Here is a 15,469-nt window from a genome sequence, read left to right as displayed (position 1 = left end):
ATCCCCTCTGCTATTTCGCATCAATCACTGTTCTAAAACAAAACTCAGCAAGTCCACTTTAATTATTTTTTTTAAAACGGAAAAAGCTCTGAATTACAATGTCAGTGACAACCTCTGTCACTAGCATAAAGAAGACTGATACTTTTGAATGAGCAAATCAACTTCGTGGCTGGAAGAAACATTCTTCTGTTACTTTTTCCTGTCTTCTCACAATTTTAAGATAAAGAAGAGATAAAAGTTATTGCCCATTGCAGGGTGAAGAGCTGAAGAGCTCTAAAACTGTAGCCACCAGCTTATGGGCTTTTTGTTGGGATTTTTTTTTCTTCTTTTTTCTTGATAAAGCCAACATTTTGACCCAGAGAATAGAGAGCTTGCCAGTTTTTTCAAGAATTCAGCTGAAGTTTTTAAATAATCAAAATCTCCTCAAAAGCAAGGAAACAAACAAGCCCTTTTCCCCATCTACTCTCCATTTGGCCAAAAAGAAAATAGGTACGAGACGACTTCCACGGTGACCTCTTAAATTCTATTTATTGTTACGTACAAAAGTTTCCTGGGACTTGGCCAGAATATTTAGGACCAAAGTTATTACTGATGTTCACTGCATAGTCATCAAACTACATGATTTATGGCATCCATTCTGTTCAGGAAAAAGGAGACATTGCTTTATTATCTATTAGTAATCTGCCACTGTTATTTACATGGAGCAAAAGTGTTAATAAAGGTTGGCATTTTTCCCTGGTTCATTTCAGGTGCCGCAGTAGATCCCGTTCAAAACCGGCTGGTACGCTGCCTGGAACGGGCTGTCTTCTCTCTGTAGCTGGGCTGCAGATGCCTTCCAGCAGCACAGAGTGGTGCTCTAACCTGTTCTAGAGCCTCTCCTTCCTTCTGGAAAGATGATTATCCACCACAGCACAATCACCTCCTTCTGAATTCACCTTTTTATTTCTGTGTTGTAGGTTTTATCCCCTCTGCTGCTCATAGACACTGCCTGTTCATGAACACTGAACAGGAAAGCAAATCTGGATATCTGAAGATGAAGCTCAAGCAAAACCAAAGCTAAGTTATTCTTTGTAATACAAGCCAAAATGGCACCAGTGGAGCTCACTTGTATACTTTCACGAAGCTAGTGTTTATAATAACATGAAAGGTTATTCTGTTGGCAGGCAGTAATAACAGAGAAGCAGTGGCCAAACTCCGGCTCTTGAGCTGTTCTGTGTTTGCTTACATGCCATTCAAACAAAGGTCCCCAGCCAAGGCTGGCCCACGTGGTCAGCAATGGATCACTGTGCACTGGCACATGGACAGCTGGGCAATCTGATCATCTCAGCCTCCGGCCGAAATGAGCCATGAGAGGCTGGTGCCACTGGCTCAGTCAGCCTGGACCACTGCCACAACTGCCATCATTACTGGAAAGATACCGCTTTCCGTCAACTACGTGACATGCTCAGGTTTCCCTTCCCCACTTATTGCCCTCTAAAGACAGGTCTTACGACTCAACTGGAAACTTTGATAAATGGTATGGAGCTGGGAAGACTGACCACCCATACACTACCACCGGTTTTTTATTTTCTTAATACAATAGCAGAGCAGGGGAGAGGCGCGTGTTCAACTTCAGCAGTCATGCAGGGGATCTGCATTCACCCATTCCTCTCACCAACGCTGAAAGACAAGAAATGATGTACCATAGAAAAATCCTAACCAAAACCTCCCCTTTCAGCAATGAGAAATCAAGTTTGGATTTTCAGTCTCATGAAGAGGAATACTTCCCAAAATGCTTGATCTAATCTTGGCTGAACTGAAACTATCACAACTGAACTTTGTGTAGCAGAGTCCAGAACAGTTAGAGACAGGCCTGTAAAATCTCCTCTCTACCCTCAGCTGGGTAGCCCTGATAAATGTCCTGGAAACAGCAAAAATGAATATTGCAACACAACAAAAAAACCCGCAGGGTATCCTAGCCTGATGAGGAATTGTATTAGGCTCATTGGACCAACTCCTGGCTGATTAAAAACATTCGGCATTCATCACGTAACAGTGTAGTAATTCAATAGTATTATTTAGCTGTATTTTCATTTGCATAAATAAAGCCAAGGGAAACACCTTCTCTGTGCTATAAGTTGTTGCTCTTCAAGGTTTTTGAGAGTAGCACTTTCTTTTACTTGGGAACTGCTTAATAAACTACATCTATCATTATTTAGTCTTCTCTTGTGTGTGGTGCTCTAGTCCTCCTGCTGGATCCCAAGGAGACAAATCATAGTGAATTACTAAACCCTTAATTTAGTTTTGATTAAAAAAAAAAAAAGGGAAGGAGAGGCAATACACACACGGGCAAACTGCTTCAAAGGCGGTAGGAACTTCTGGAAGATGTGACTGTGCATTTTCCCACCTTTTTTTTTTTTCAGATTCCAAAAGGACTAAAATCAGCCTCGTGTATGCTACGGAGAAGCTTTCATTTGCTGGATGGAAAGACATATCAGTCAGTCAAATAACCACTCTTGCTGGTTTCAAGGTTAGTGTTAGATTGAGTTAACCTTTTTTCGCAGATGTTTTTGTGCAGGAGAAAATGAAGAATGAAGACAAAGTAGATTCCTAAATTGTGAAGATAAAGAACATATATTCCAACTAAAAATGTAGTCTTGCACCATGAAAAGGAAATTATCCTCTAAATCCATTGACAGTACTACTCTAACACTCAGCTGGCAAAATCATTTGGAGCTACATCCTCAAATGGCCGTCCAAGTTCTATAATATCTTCTAACTTCAAGATTCAATCCTACACTTATTCTCCCACAAAATACCCCTGTAAATAAATAACACATTTCCCAGAAATAGGTGTAATAGAATTGTCATAAAACGGAATACTGTATTTGTTCATTCTACACAAACACACATAGATTGGGAGTAAGCTTCTATTAATTCTTTTGAAGAACACCAGCTCTAACATACATAATGAATCTGTCAAAGGTAATAAAATCAGAGAAAGCAACATTTCAAAAATTTTATGGGTTCCTCCTGGATGAAAAACTTGATGAAAAACCAGTTTTAAAAACAGAGCTGTAAATGAAGTAAGAGACAACAGGCAAATTATCTCGACATGGAAAAGGGAAGGGCGGAGGAAAGGTATAACTTCATAACACAATACACACATCATACCTGGTGGTGTAGCCACCGGTAACAGAACAAGAGAAACAAATAATAAATAAAACAGTGTGCCATTTGATTGACTGGAGCATAAGCTCTGTGCAACTCATTTCTGTGTTTTGGCTTACTTATTAAGGCAAGACAAAGATTTCCTTCCAGTCTGTTCAAAAGAAACCCAAACAAAATCAAACCCAAAAGACAATATTCATCCAAACTAACTCCCCAATTTCTTCTTTGACTGGGATGAAAGGAGATAGAAGAAATAGCTTTCATATATAAGAGTCATCCCAATTTAAAAATAAATGCTCTTTAGAAACTTGAGCCTCCGATGTCCTGAGAGTCCAGATCTAATCCTGCCAAAACTTAAAGCACAAGCTATGGCCCAGCTCACGTGTAAATATGTAGCAGTGCTGTATCTATTCCCTTTGCTGGTCTGGGATGCCTAGCAAACCATCACTTAGGCTTGCAGTCACAAAGGAGGCTGGCATTAATGGTTAGTCCAAAGATGCTGAGAAAGCAGCTGATATTTCTGCTGTCATTGGCTATGGGCAATTCCTTTACAGCAGAGATGCGGTAGTCAACTAAAAGCAGCTAATTACTGTGTTGTTTCCCCCGCATCCTTCAACTTACATGTCTAGGCCCTTATATGAACTATTTAAATGTTAAAAATCAAGCACACGCTTAACTGTTTTGCTGGTAGCCACCCAGGTGTTCACAATCACAGCTCCTCTCCTTGTACAGACAGGCTGGGTCACCACAGATTTTTAGGGAAAATCATGTCCTCTGCCCTATTACTTGTTCCCTTTTAAACTGGTCAGTATTGATTGAGATACACATTTCTCTGTATGTGCCATGTACATACATACATTTGTGGGTATCTATATGAAATGCTGCAGAACACAGGTAAAAATTCAATCGCATCTTTCTCTGAAAGCCCCCAACTCCACACCAGCTCTATGTTTGACTGGCCAAAGCAAAATTTCAGTGGCTGCCAGCTCAACAGTGTCTCTCAAATTAGCCAGCTGTGATAGTCAGTTTTTCTGTTTACACTGGGGGCTGGGGGGGGAGGAAGGGGGAGAAAACCACAAACACACAAACCAAAATAGGCCAAATTTGTCTCACTCTGTATTTATTTGGTCACTGATTTGTCTTATTTGTCTCACTCTGTGTTTATTTTTATACATACACACACACATATATATGTATATGTAAGTTTGTGCATATGTAAGTCACGAGGATGAATTGAGACAAAGGTGACCCAGAAGCTGAGACATAAAGCTTGAATTCAACTCCACTTACTGCTACTGACAACTTCTGAGACACTTGGGAAGTCACTCAAACTCAGATGCTTCCTAATTTCTGATTAATTTCATTTAATCTCAGACATTGTCTCTTTGTGGGATATTCGCTTAACCTTCAGGTATCTGCCTAATTTAGGAGACCAGGCTCCCCCTGCAGCCAGTCATAGAAAGAGGCCACCCAGCAGACTCATCCAGGAAACGAGCTCCATATATTCAAAACACACTGGAAGCCCTTCTTTTTCTATTTAGTATGTAAGGAATGTAGGAAAGCTAACTTTAACTAAGGCAGCTAAAGTCTTTGTCTGCAGTGTGTGTGTGTATGTGTGTCAGCTTCCTGTGCACTTTAGTTCCAGTCCATAAAAGAACGACAACACTTCGCTATCTCCTAACAGTTTCAGGAGAATAAGCACAGGAAAGGATGGGAGAAGTCAAGGTACTGCCATGATGTGGTCACACAGGAGACAGACAGTGACCTAAAAAGAACAGATTTTAACCCTTGGGAAGTTTGTGATGGGGAGCTGCGGAGCTTACACAGCAGGCTTGAAATGCTTTGGATGTACTGTGTGGGGAGAACCAGCCCATCCAACAGTTTTACCTCGTGTTCTTGGGAGGCCCCAGGTGCTCAAGACACCAATACCTCTCTAACTTTAATTTCACCTTGAAGAGTTGCAGGAATGCATTTTAAATGCATTATATTTACCCTTATACACTATATCCATATAGATACATACTGCGTTAACTATTTCAAGGTCCCCAAAGAGAGCCGTTAGCACAGACAGAACATGGGTCTGCATACTATTTAAGCCACATGCACCATCTGCTCCCACATTTTAATGTAATTTACCAGGCAAGAGCTGAGCAGGAAAAAAACCTGCTAGATGAAAGATATTAAATTTCTCTTTCCCCAAAACACCCCCTGCTGCTTGATATATGAACCTAGCCCACCCATAACTAAAATTTGATTTAAGAACATATTCATAAATTAAAACAAACAAACAAACAAAAAAACCCCAAACAGTCCTGTGTCTGCAAGGTAACATTGACATAATTTTTATGTTAACTACTAATCTGCTGCCGTGGAGAACTGTCCAAACTGATAATCCTTTTGCCAGAAACAGAACAAAAAGGAATGGACAAATTAAGAACTTAAAATTGTTACTTCCCCTCAGGCAATAATTTTAATGATCTTCAATAAATGAGTAAAGAAAGATTTATTTACTGTAGCATTGAAGCCAAATAAGTTTTATATGTTAGGACTTATATTTGGCTGAAGGTGGCAGCCCTGGGCCAAGTACTATTTAAATTTTGGAAATAAGTCCTGCAACTGATCTGTAAAAGGGCTTCCAAATAGGAAAGACACACTTCAAGAATGAAGTTTCACCAAGGAGCATACACTCATGACAAATAAGCTTCCACCTTTTAAAACAAAAGTAAGGATTTGCAGAAGTTATGGCAAACTCCTTTTATCGTGTTGAACAGTATTAATGAAGATGCTTAGACAGGTTAGCAATTTTTTCTTCATTAGAAGTACACACAAAACTAACAAGAAATACAGTACCAGGAGAATGACCTTTGCTATAAATTCAGGATAGCACACACAATTAGAAGACCAAGATTGCCCAGCAACTTTTAAAATTATAATTGTAAGCAAACTGTTGACAAAAAGTTTCCTCTATAGCCTTACTGAAAGCCCAGTGCCTGCTCATTTCCTTGCTAACACCATGACAATCTCCTACTGTTCATGCTGGAAAGCTGACATTTCCTCTTCCAGACCCCTACACCATTCCCTACTACATTCAAGCTGACAAGCAAAAATAATAAAATAAAATGGATTTCTTAAGACTGTAAATATCAGTGTTGCTTTCTGATGTCAAAGGTAGAAAAATCTACATACAGCAGGAAAGTCTTACCAACTCTTCTTACTCGTAGCCTAAATACAGCTGACTTCACGATTCATAATCTGAGGAAACGAGACCTCAACCTGAGCTCCCACCCAGAGCTGGACGGCTGGCTGTGTGCCAGGATGTTTCAAACCACCAGCCAGTGATCAAAAGCAATCATCTCCGGCAGTCATCGTACCAAAACCTCCCTTCATTTTTCAACTCAAGGCTCATTAAAGGTCAACAGAGCAAAATGAATATTAAGAATTTTCAGAAAAGGAAAAGAGAAGGCAATGTCTTTATGCCAGAGTACAAAATCACAGGGAGCGACTGTTTGACAAGGACCTTTCGGCCGGGAAAAAAGTCAGTGACATCTCAGTTACAATTGAGATCTAAACAAATCCCGAGTGGCTTAAACATGGAAAAAGAAATAGCTACTTACTGTCTCTTCTTGCATGAGAGGAGCTCTAACTGTAACTCTGACTTGGTCAAAACAAAAAGGAAGTGATTCCTCACGCAAGTTAAGTTATGCAGTTTCTTGCTACAAGACTCTGCAGATAGCTAACGTCTACAGGGACTCAAAACAACTTCAACAAATGAATGGAAGAAAGTTCCTCAATGACTGCTGAAAACAAACATACCATTTTCAGCTCAGGAAACAGACAGCTGCAGGATTGTATCAGGGAATAGCAGGCAGTATGTTCTACTCATCTTTAGGCACTTGATTGGGATAGTCATGATACAGAAATACAGGCATGTCCTGGACTTTGCTTTGTGCCACCCTTAGGTTATTTTCCTGTGTATCTCAGGAGTTCAAAAACATCTTGAGAAGGCTTCCCCAAAAATGACAGAATTATCTTTTCTAGTTGGGTTGTTTTTGTTGTTTGTGGGTTTGGGCTTGGGGGGTTGGTATGTGTTTGTTTGGGGTTTTTTGATTGTTTTGGTTTCTGTTTAAATGATTGATGGTTTTAGTCTCTTGGGTTTGGGGTAAACCTTAGTCCAATTTTCATGCTTGCGTCCCCAGCTAACGTATTCTGCAACACTGGGCACTGAGAACATTGCCATTGATTTCAATCAGTAAAGAATCACACCCTAGCTGCTTCCAATTTCACAGGTACTAAACACCTCTATGTGACTGAAGCCTCTGAGTAAGCAACGTCCTGTATTCAAAGGTTTGAATCGAGTAACTCCATTCAGACCTGGGAACTTCGGCACCTATCAATGACCACCACCTTCGCCAATCTTGGATAACAAACTCTTGAAGCACAGAAATAAATACCTACGTGCTTTTAACTGATATTAGTTCCACTAAACCATAAGCTGTCCCTGTATCCTCATCATTGACCTAAAACTGAGAGTACTTGCTATTATAGTGTAAAGGTTTTTTTTCCCAGTATTATCCAGAATAGAAATAACTTTTCTTTGTATCAAAATATTCATATATAACATTCCTATTAACATTATGTATTCAGGTAGAGATAAAGATGAAAAACAAAAGCACACAAAAACGAAAAGTTAAACAGTACAATAAGTTAGATTTTATACTTCTTATTGAACATTAGATTATAATAGTGATCTTCTACGTTGACATTACAGTAAATACTTACCCTAGTTTAGCACCATCATCCTTAGGGGAACATGTAAAATCATTCCATACAATTCTGTGCATCTTTGCAGTAATGCACATTTCTTCAAGAATTATATAAAAACACTGTCATAGGGTATATGTTTTTCTTTTAAAAACAGCAACTATCAGTATTAAAAAATAGTAAATAACACCATATTCTCCATTTTGTTAGTAGTAGGAGACTCCTGAATGCAAACAACTCTCTTAAAACATTCAAAAGCTGGATTGGCTTTAATGGAAATGGTACTTACAGCCTTTATCAAACTGTATTTTCTTATCCACACACCAAGACAACAGAAACCTTGCTTGCTGTTAATACAAAAAATCTGAATGGTTCCAAAGACTGGATCATCCCCATTACCCAGTGAGTGACTAAGAACAAGGCTGGCTGTCCCTCGCTGGGTAAATCCTGAGCTGGTTTAACATCTTAAGAATGTGAAAGTTGAGATTGCACTATGGAAGTCCATGCACGATAAAGCAATGAGTTGCAACAAGACGTGCTGTTCTGTTGCCTCTCATATCTGCGTTATCACACCTGTGCTCTGGAGATTTACGTCAGAAACTGGAAACATAGCTTGTTAAGAAGCATGAAGGGAGAAAAAAAAAAAAAAAAAAAAAAAAAAGGCTACAGAGACTCTTCAGAGACCTCAAAAGGAAAAAGAGTAGAGTAAGAAAGAAAGTGACGACGAGTACTACCAATATACTTGAGCAGATTTGACAATTCTTCCATATAGCCATTATATTTCTATTTACATGTACTAAATACCTGTATTACATTCTATTTAAGAGTGAAATCAAAGAAAGGCTCCTTCCAAAACAACAGAGGGCATCAGAAAAAATTCAATAGGGTATTATCCTAAAAACTCAACAAATTTAACACTGACTGGAGAGGGAATTAAAGCTACAATAGAATTCTTCACTTAAGACTAAAAAAAAGTCTTAATATGATCTGTAAATACTATCAAAACTGGCTGCATGAGGAGGTTACTCTCTAAGGAGCTATAGTGAGGTTATGCTGGGTGAGGAGTTGTCATTACAAGACCTGCCAGTCCAATAGAAACTTCTGCCAATGTAAAGAAACAGCGACTTAGGGCTAATGTCCCAGCCTCTTTGCGGCATGGACCTTGTCTTTTCAACCCTCCACAAGGCTTATTCAGTTCCTCCACATCTGTGCAGAAGCATCCAGACTATTTAAATTATAACCACTGTAAGTAACCATTCACATCCAACTTCTGCTTTGAGTGCCTGTTTCTGATTGCCTCACACACCAGGCTTTTCTATTCAACCAATAACACACAAAACAAAAGGACTGGAGGATTTTGAAGGTAAAAGCTCTTGTCCTTCCCCTTAGGAAAATATTTTGTTAGGAAGGAAAAGCAATGCTTGCCAGCAAACATTACACTTCAGAAACATGTATTTTAATAGTCAATATCAAGTAAAAATACCCATAAAACAAAAATCCAAATCCACAAGTTACTAGTAATGTCATGGACCATATTTTTAAAATTGAAATTTCTGCAAACTCATCAGTTTCTTCTCCAGTTTTTGTGCAATACACCATGAAAAGATCTGCATTTGCCTGGCGAACTGGCACATCGAGAGTGAAATATTCCTCCAGCACCAGCTTAGCCAGCCAAAAGATGAGTAACATTTCTCTTTTCATTCAGTCCTACTGAGTTGGTTTTTGGTAGAGCCCTTGAAGAGACTGAGACAGGAATGGGAAGTTTGCAGTGCCAATTCTAGACACCTGACAAAGGACAGAGACAAAGCATCTAGGTTTAGGCACCAGCATTTACTCCCTCTTCAGAGGAAGTAGGTCTGTGGTGAGCCAGGCTTCTGAGGTGTGATGCTTTCCTGTTGGGCAATGGGATAGTTATCCGTGGTTAAAGAATTTTGTTATCAGTGAACAAATAGTGCGGACAAACAGAAAAAAAACCCAACCAAAACCCAACCAAAAACTCCCCCAGTCCCACAATCTAGTGTTTTTCTGAGTAGTTCACTTCAGTTTCTTTTACTTGGAAATCTCCATTGACTGAAAACAATGCAACCTCCAATAAAAATGAAGAGGCAGTATTCCGAACAAAAGGCGCAAGGATAGAGCTATTGGGAAGTCACAAATCTTCCCAAGTTTAATGAAGATCCTGTTCCTTCCTATCTGCACTTATTCAAAATAGAATGCTTTAAATCTAAAACTTTGGTGTTTCAAAGAGATTTAGGGGCATGGGACCAGAGTAATAAGTAACATCTATTGCTTGTGGGTACTGGACGCATTAACAATACTCTGAAGGTAAAAAAAACAAAACAAAACAAAAACGAAACAAACAAAAAAAAACCCACCAAAAAAAAACCAACCCAAAACCCCAAGAAAACAAAAAAAAACCCCCAAATCCTAAAGAAACTATTAAAAAACCACTGCTGTTCAAATGTGGGATGGTTTTGGAAGATCTGCTAGCAAAAAAAAGATGAAAGAAGAAGGAAAGAAAATTTTCACCTTCATCCTTCTCCATAGAGAATCTCCTTCCTGGACTTGTGGATTTTCAGTTTTGAGCAAAGGCAGATTTCTGCCATAACACACTAAAAAAAACCCCAAAACCATGGGCTAGTAATAGCAAACTTGGCTTCACCATAAATAGATGCAAGTTGGCATGCCAGGAACCTACTGGGGTTTAAATCATTGCAATAAGAGGATTAAAGAAAAGAATACTCGGAGCAGCAGCAGGCAGGGAAGAGTGGTGTTTAACTCCCTACCCGACTGAAAATGTGAACTACCTTGTCCTCATCATTACTTTAAACCAAATAAGTTAATTGCTAGCCAACACAATTTTTTTCCTCATTTTTGGTAAACAAATTCCAATGCTTCAACAAAAATCACACTGAGATACATTAACCTCAGCTTTTGTAGCCAAGTGTTTCTGCAGAGCTACTGCAGGGAGCAAAAAACCAAAACCATGGCTACATAAAGCACAATTCTCTGTAAATAAAGTGAAAAAATTATTGGCACTTCCATAACAGACTTTGAACCCTCTAAAATATCTTGCTAATAAAGTGAATCTCTTTTTGCTTATTTGTTTTAATTAATAATACAAGTTTAAAGGTCATTCAAAAATTAGACCTCAGTTACTAAATTCATGAGTTCTTACAAGATTAGAATTGCAATAAATAGTTGAGAGAGTTTTGGTGCAAAGATGATATGATTTTGAAGATGGTAATTCAGAAAGGTGAAAAAGCTGAGACAGATTATACTGAAAATTTTGACTGATGGAGAAACCTGCCCATTGGTGTTTCATGCACAGTCATTCAAATACACACACATATATAAAGTAATTTCTTCGAGCCCACAGTTTAGCTTCTCTCTCACACACACTGAAGGAACCTAAACATAAGAATTCAGCAACATAGAAGTTTTCAAGAAGAAAGCCCGGCCACTAGTGTGTTATATCTCATGGAAATAATATCACACAGTAGTCTTTCACTTCTGAGGCTTATCAGAACATGTGTTATGTTTAGTACACCATGAACATGATAACCCAAGAAAGAACATTGACATAAACCATTCCACCAGGAAGAAACTGTGGCAAAGGATTCATCTTTTAAAAGGAAAATGATCACATTAAAATACACACAAACTTTGAAGAAAACAAGCTGTGCCAAGTAACTGGGGCCAAAATTGAGCCATTCATAGTTATCGTACTTGGACTTCAACAGAAAGAATTTAGAGCACATTAAAGTACAACAATAGCTTAGGAAACCAGCTGCAAAAAAATCTATTGAGTATAACTTGTCTATCTGAAAGCACACTTGTGAGAATTCAATGGATCATATTCCAAAAGGCTCCCATATCTAATAGTACTGGAAGACACTGAATGACAGAGGTCTGATCACATGCAGTCTTCCCTGTGCTTATAAAGAATTGCTTATGCTCAGCTAATGAAAGGAAGCATGTAAAATTCTCAATATGAAAAAAAAAAAAACAGAAAAAAAAAAAATCACCATTTTTTCCTCTCCTTCCTTTGGACTTACACGTAAGTTTTAGAAAGTAAAATCATCAGCTGACATTGCTCTGTAATATTTCCAATTAAAACAAATGATGTTGCTCTTAATGCAGTTTACAACCTCATAAATAACCATTCTGAGGACAAAAGAAAAAAACAACAAAACAAAACAAAACGAAAAAGCAACCTACCATTTACCCAGCAACCAAATAGCAATATGAAAGACATTAAATTCCTTCTTCTACACTTCAGAGATAGAGGAGTACTCTGATATTCCAAATATTAGGGAATGTTATTTGCTGGTGATACTTTTAAATCATAACTATGAATGCACTTGACTTCTCTTGGAAGAGAGAAAAAGGCATACCTTAATTCATCAGCTTCTCTTTTAAAGCTGACATCTGTCTGTTTACTTACTACACAAAATAAAAGGCAAGCTTTCTGTTTGCAGGCTCCAGATTGCTTGCTCAATCACTGCACTCAAATCACAGCATGCAAGGGCTGCATTCCACCTCAGGACTATTTGTGGTGGCTGCCTCGAACAGAGATGTCTGCGCTCACCAGGGGAGAAGGGGGCATTTCAGACTGTGAAGTTGATTGCACTGGAAGTGTTTGCTAATAGAGGCGTCAATGAAGTAAAGGCATTTCAGTACCTGAGTTAACTAGCTGTTGCTCCATGACCCCGCAGCCCAGGACCTCCATCCATTCTCCTTGGAAGTTGATCTCCATCTCAAAGGAAGGGTGAGTAAACGGGAAGTAGCAGTCTACCCATCTGACTTGCAGTCCTGTAGCAGTGTTTAAAAAATAAATAATATGAAGGGCGTATGCTTAAAAGGCCATCCCTCTAACCATCTGTAAAACTTGCCCTTCAACTAATGACACCAATTACAGCAATCCAGAGAAAATAAATAGCAAACAAACTAATTTACAACACTTGTGCAAGGTGATAAATCTTAAAACTTGTGGAAAAAAATGACCATGTCTTTTCTAATATGAAAAACGCTTTGTGCAATTCAAGCACCTTTTGAAACCAAATCAATCATTTGTCAAACTCTAGCAACCACCTGGCATCGAACAAAAATGAGCCAAGATCATAGGAAAGTCAGTAATTTTGTTATTCTTTGCACCAGGAAATGACTAACCGCTCCTCAGAGGAAAAGCTAAGTCTTTAATTTTTGGTTAGTGTTTTATGGATCAGCTAGGCAAGTACTTTTTTCCATCAGAACCTATTTAAAATACAAAGCTATTCTTTCTGTGCATGTTAAATATGAGAGCTAAAAATAGATATTAATACACACAAATATAAACATATATACACAGAGTTGTACATGTAAGGTATGCTATATAGCAACACACATGGTGTACTCTCGACCCAGGAGACAATAGTTTCACTTTGTATGGATGTGAAATGTAAGAGAAAGGCGTCACTGGGTAACTTTCTCTCCTCCCCAGCTCAGCCCCTCTGCAAGTACCACGGCACAGAGCTAGGAAACCCCTGGCATCTCAGAGCAGCGGAGCCAGAAGAGGGCAAGGTCTACGGTGCCGCCAAAAGTAGAGGTGTTGTCAAGGCCCTCATTATATTTGATGAGTTTTAGTTCTTGTAAGCATTTACACAAGCTTCGTTTCGCTACAGAATTTTTTCTAGCCATTAGGAGAAGAATCGTAAAAACTCAAAAGAGAACTGAACTGCGAATTCTGTGGGCTAATGCTTAACCCCAAGCCCATCTTCCCCTTCAGCTAAGCCAAATGCTAATGAGCATTAGGATCATTAACAACCAAGCAGGTCCAGTTTTGAAAATAAGGAGTACAGAAAAGGTTGTTTGGGTGATGGTAACTGTTAACACCACTGGTTTGATTTGCAGGCTTTTTTTTGGTTTGTTTCATAAAAGGAACTTAAAACATGAAATTGCATGATTTATACTGAGAGTTTCTCAAATTGAAACATTTTCTGTAGCCTAAAGGATTAGATTGTCTTTTGATTACTCCTGAATCACTAAATGTGGCTACAGAAGCTGGAACAATGTTACAACAGAAGTGCACAGCCAGCCAAAACAGAAAATACCTAATAGTTATGGAGACCTTTCACGGATGCCATGAACTTTCAAATGGAGAGACAGGTTTCAAAACACACACATTCTAGATTTTCTTTTCTCTCTTAAAAATCAACCTCAGGAAATTATATCAACGATAAAAAGTGTTTCAGTAATTTCACACACAGAAAACTGGAAGTATTAGAAATTATGCCATTCATAACTGTACTGTGACCTACAGCAACCACTTTATTGCTTTTTGCCTCCATTACAACAACAAAAAAATACATAGATTGAAAAAAGTCATGTGGATACAACAGTATGATGTGCAAAAAACATCTTTTTTTTCTTTTTTCTTTTTTTTTTTTTTTTAAGTTCCCAGTCTTGGCACAAATGCGTTTTTCAACCTAGGGCTGTACAACTCTGCATTCCCTGTAAAGCCATGCATATGTAAAATATCTTCATTTATCTTGCAAATTTGCAACTGCAGCAAGAATGACATTGAATGTTCAAGCAGTTTTGTGTTCAGTAACATTTGGATAATGGTTTCTTTTTAATCCTCTAATTACTTCAAAATAAAGCTCCAGGGGAAAAAAAGGATTTCTCTATTTTTTGTTCTTAACTAAAATAAATTTTTAAAGGTAAAAAATGAATTTAAAGCTCTTTTTTAATTTTGAATTTTAATACATATTAGTACTTGAGAGGCATTTGTTTTAAATGCAAAAAAGCAAACAAAGAAAAATCTGAATAAAACAAAACAAATTCACAATGAAGAAACAACTCTCACCTTCATTCTGTTCTCTAAATTAATAGTTAATCCTATATACCACAATAATTTTATTCATACAGCAATCAGGACAATTGGGAATACCTCTGTAGTTTACATTCAAGTGTTCTTTCAGACTTTTGGCTCTGGAAGACTTCACTGAAAAGCAGAGGGTGCTCAGCCTTCAGCAAGATTAAGCCTTCTAACTGCATTTCTATAGACTGTCACAGAATAAATGGGTACATTTATTATTTAGATACAAAATATTGTCTTGGTGCTCAACATATTCCCAAGGAATAAAGGGCATTGCTCACAGTCAGCAAATTAAACCACTAAAGACTTAAAAGGATTATGAAGATTAGGCTTTCTGTAGTACTATATAATTTACCTGATTAGGCCTAATTTATTTCTTCACATACAGACTGTGAAATGCTGGCAAAAATGATCTTTTCGAGAAATTTTAGGAGGCCAAGAGATGCATACCAGTCTTAAAACACAGAGGCACTTAAAAAGAGCACAAGGCTGAATTCTAAACGATCACTAGATGCAAACTCAGTAATTTCCCTAGTTCAAAGAGATGATTTACATTAGCAGAAGACACCTGCTCATTTCACAGTGTTCACGGGATTCCTTCCAGCGGGTATACATCCGTTAGTAACTTACATGTCACATCTCCAAAGAGTAAGGAAAAAGTGAATAGTTACTGTTATTTCTGAGTACTGAATCCAGGTA

General features: G+C 38.2%; 1 protein-coding gene across 2 annotated transcripts in view; it reads right to left on the bottom strand.

The window, feature by feature from the left end:
- The window catches only part of FARS2 (phenylalanyl-tRNA synthetase 2, mitochondrial), a 254,374-nt gene that overhangs the window by 163,077 nt on the left and 75,828 nt on the right, over positions 1–15,469 (bottom strand). For both annotated transcript variants that reach the window (XM_074146312.1, XM_074146313.1), the window contains exon 5: positions 12,595–12,726. In XM_074146312.1, the coding sequence (XP_074002413.1) occupies positions 12,595–12,726 (132 nt within the window). The remainder of the gene's footprint in view (positions 1–12,594; positions 12,727–15,469) is intronic.

This window comes from Numenius arquata, chromosome 4 (genome assembly GCF_964106895.1).
Source record: "Numenius arquata chromosome 4, bNumArq3.hap1.1, whole genome shotgun sequence".
Taxonomy (NCBI): Eukaryota; Metazoa; Chordata; class Aves; order Charadriiformes; family Scolopacidae; genus Numenius; species Numenius arquata.
This window is presented reverse-complemented; position numbering and strand designations above follow the sequence as displayed.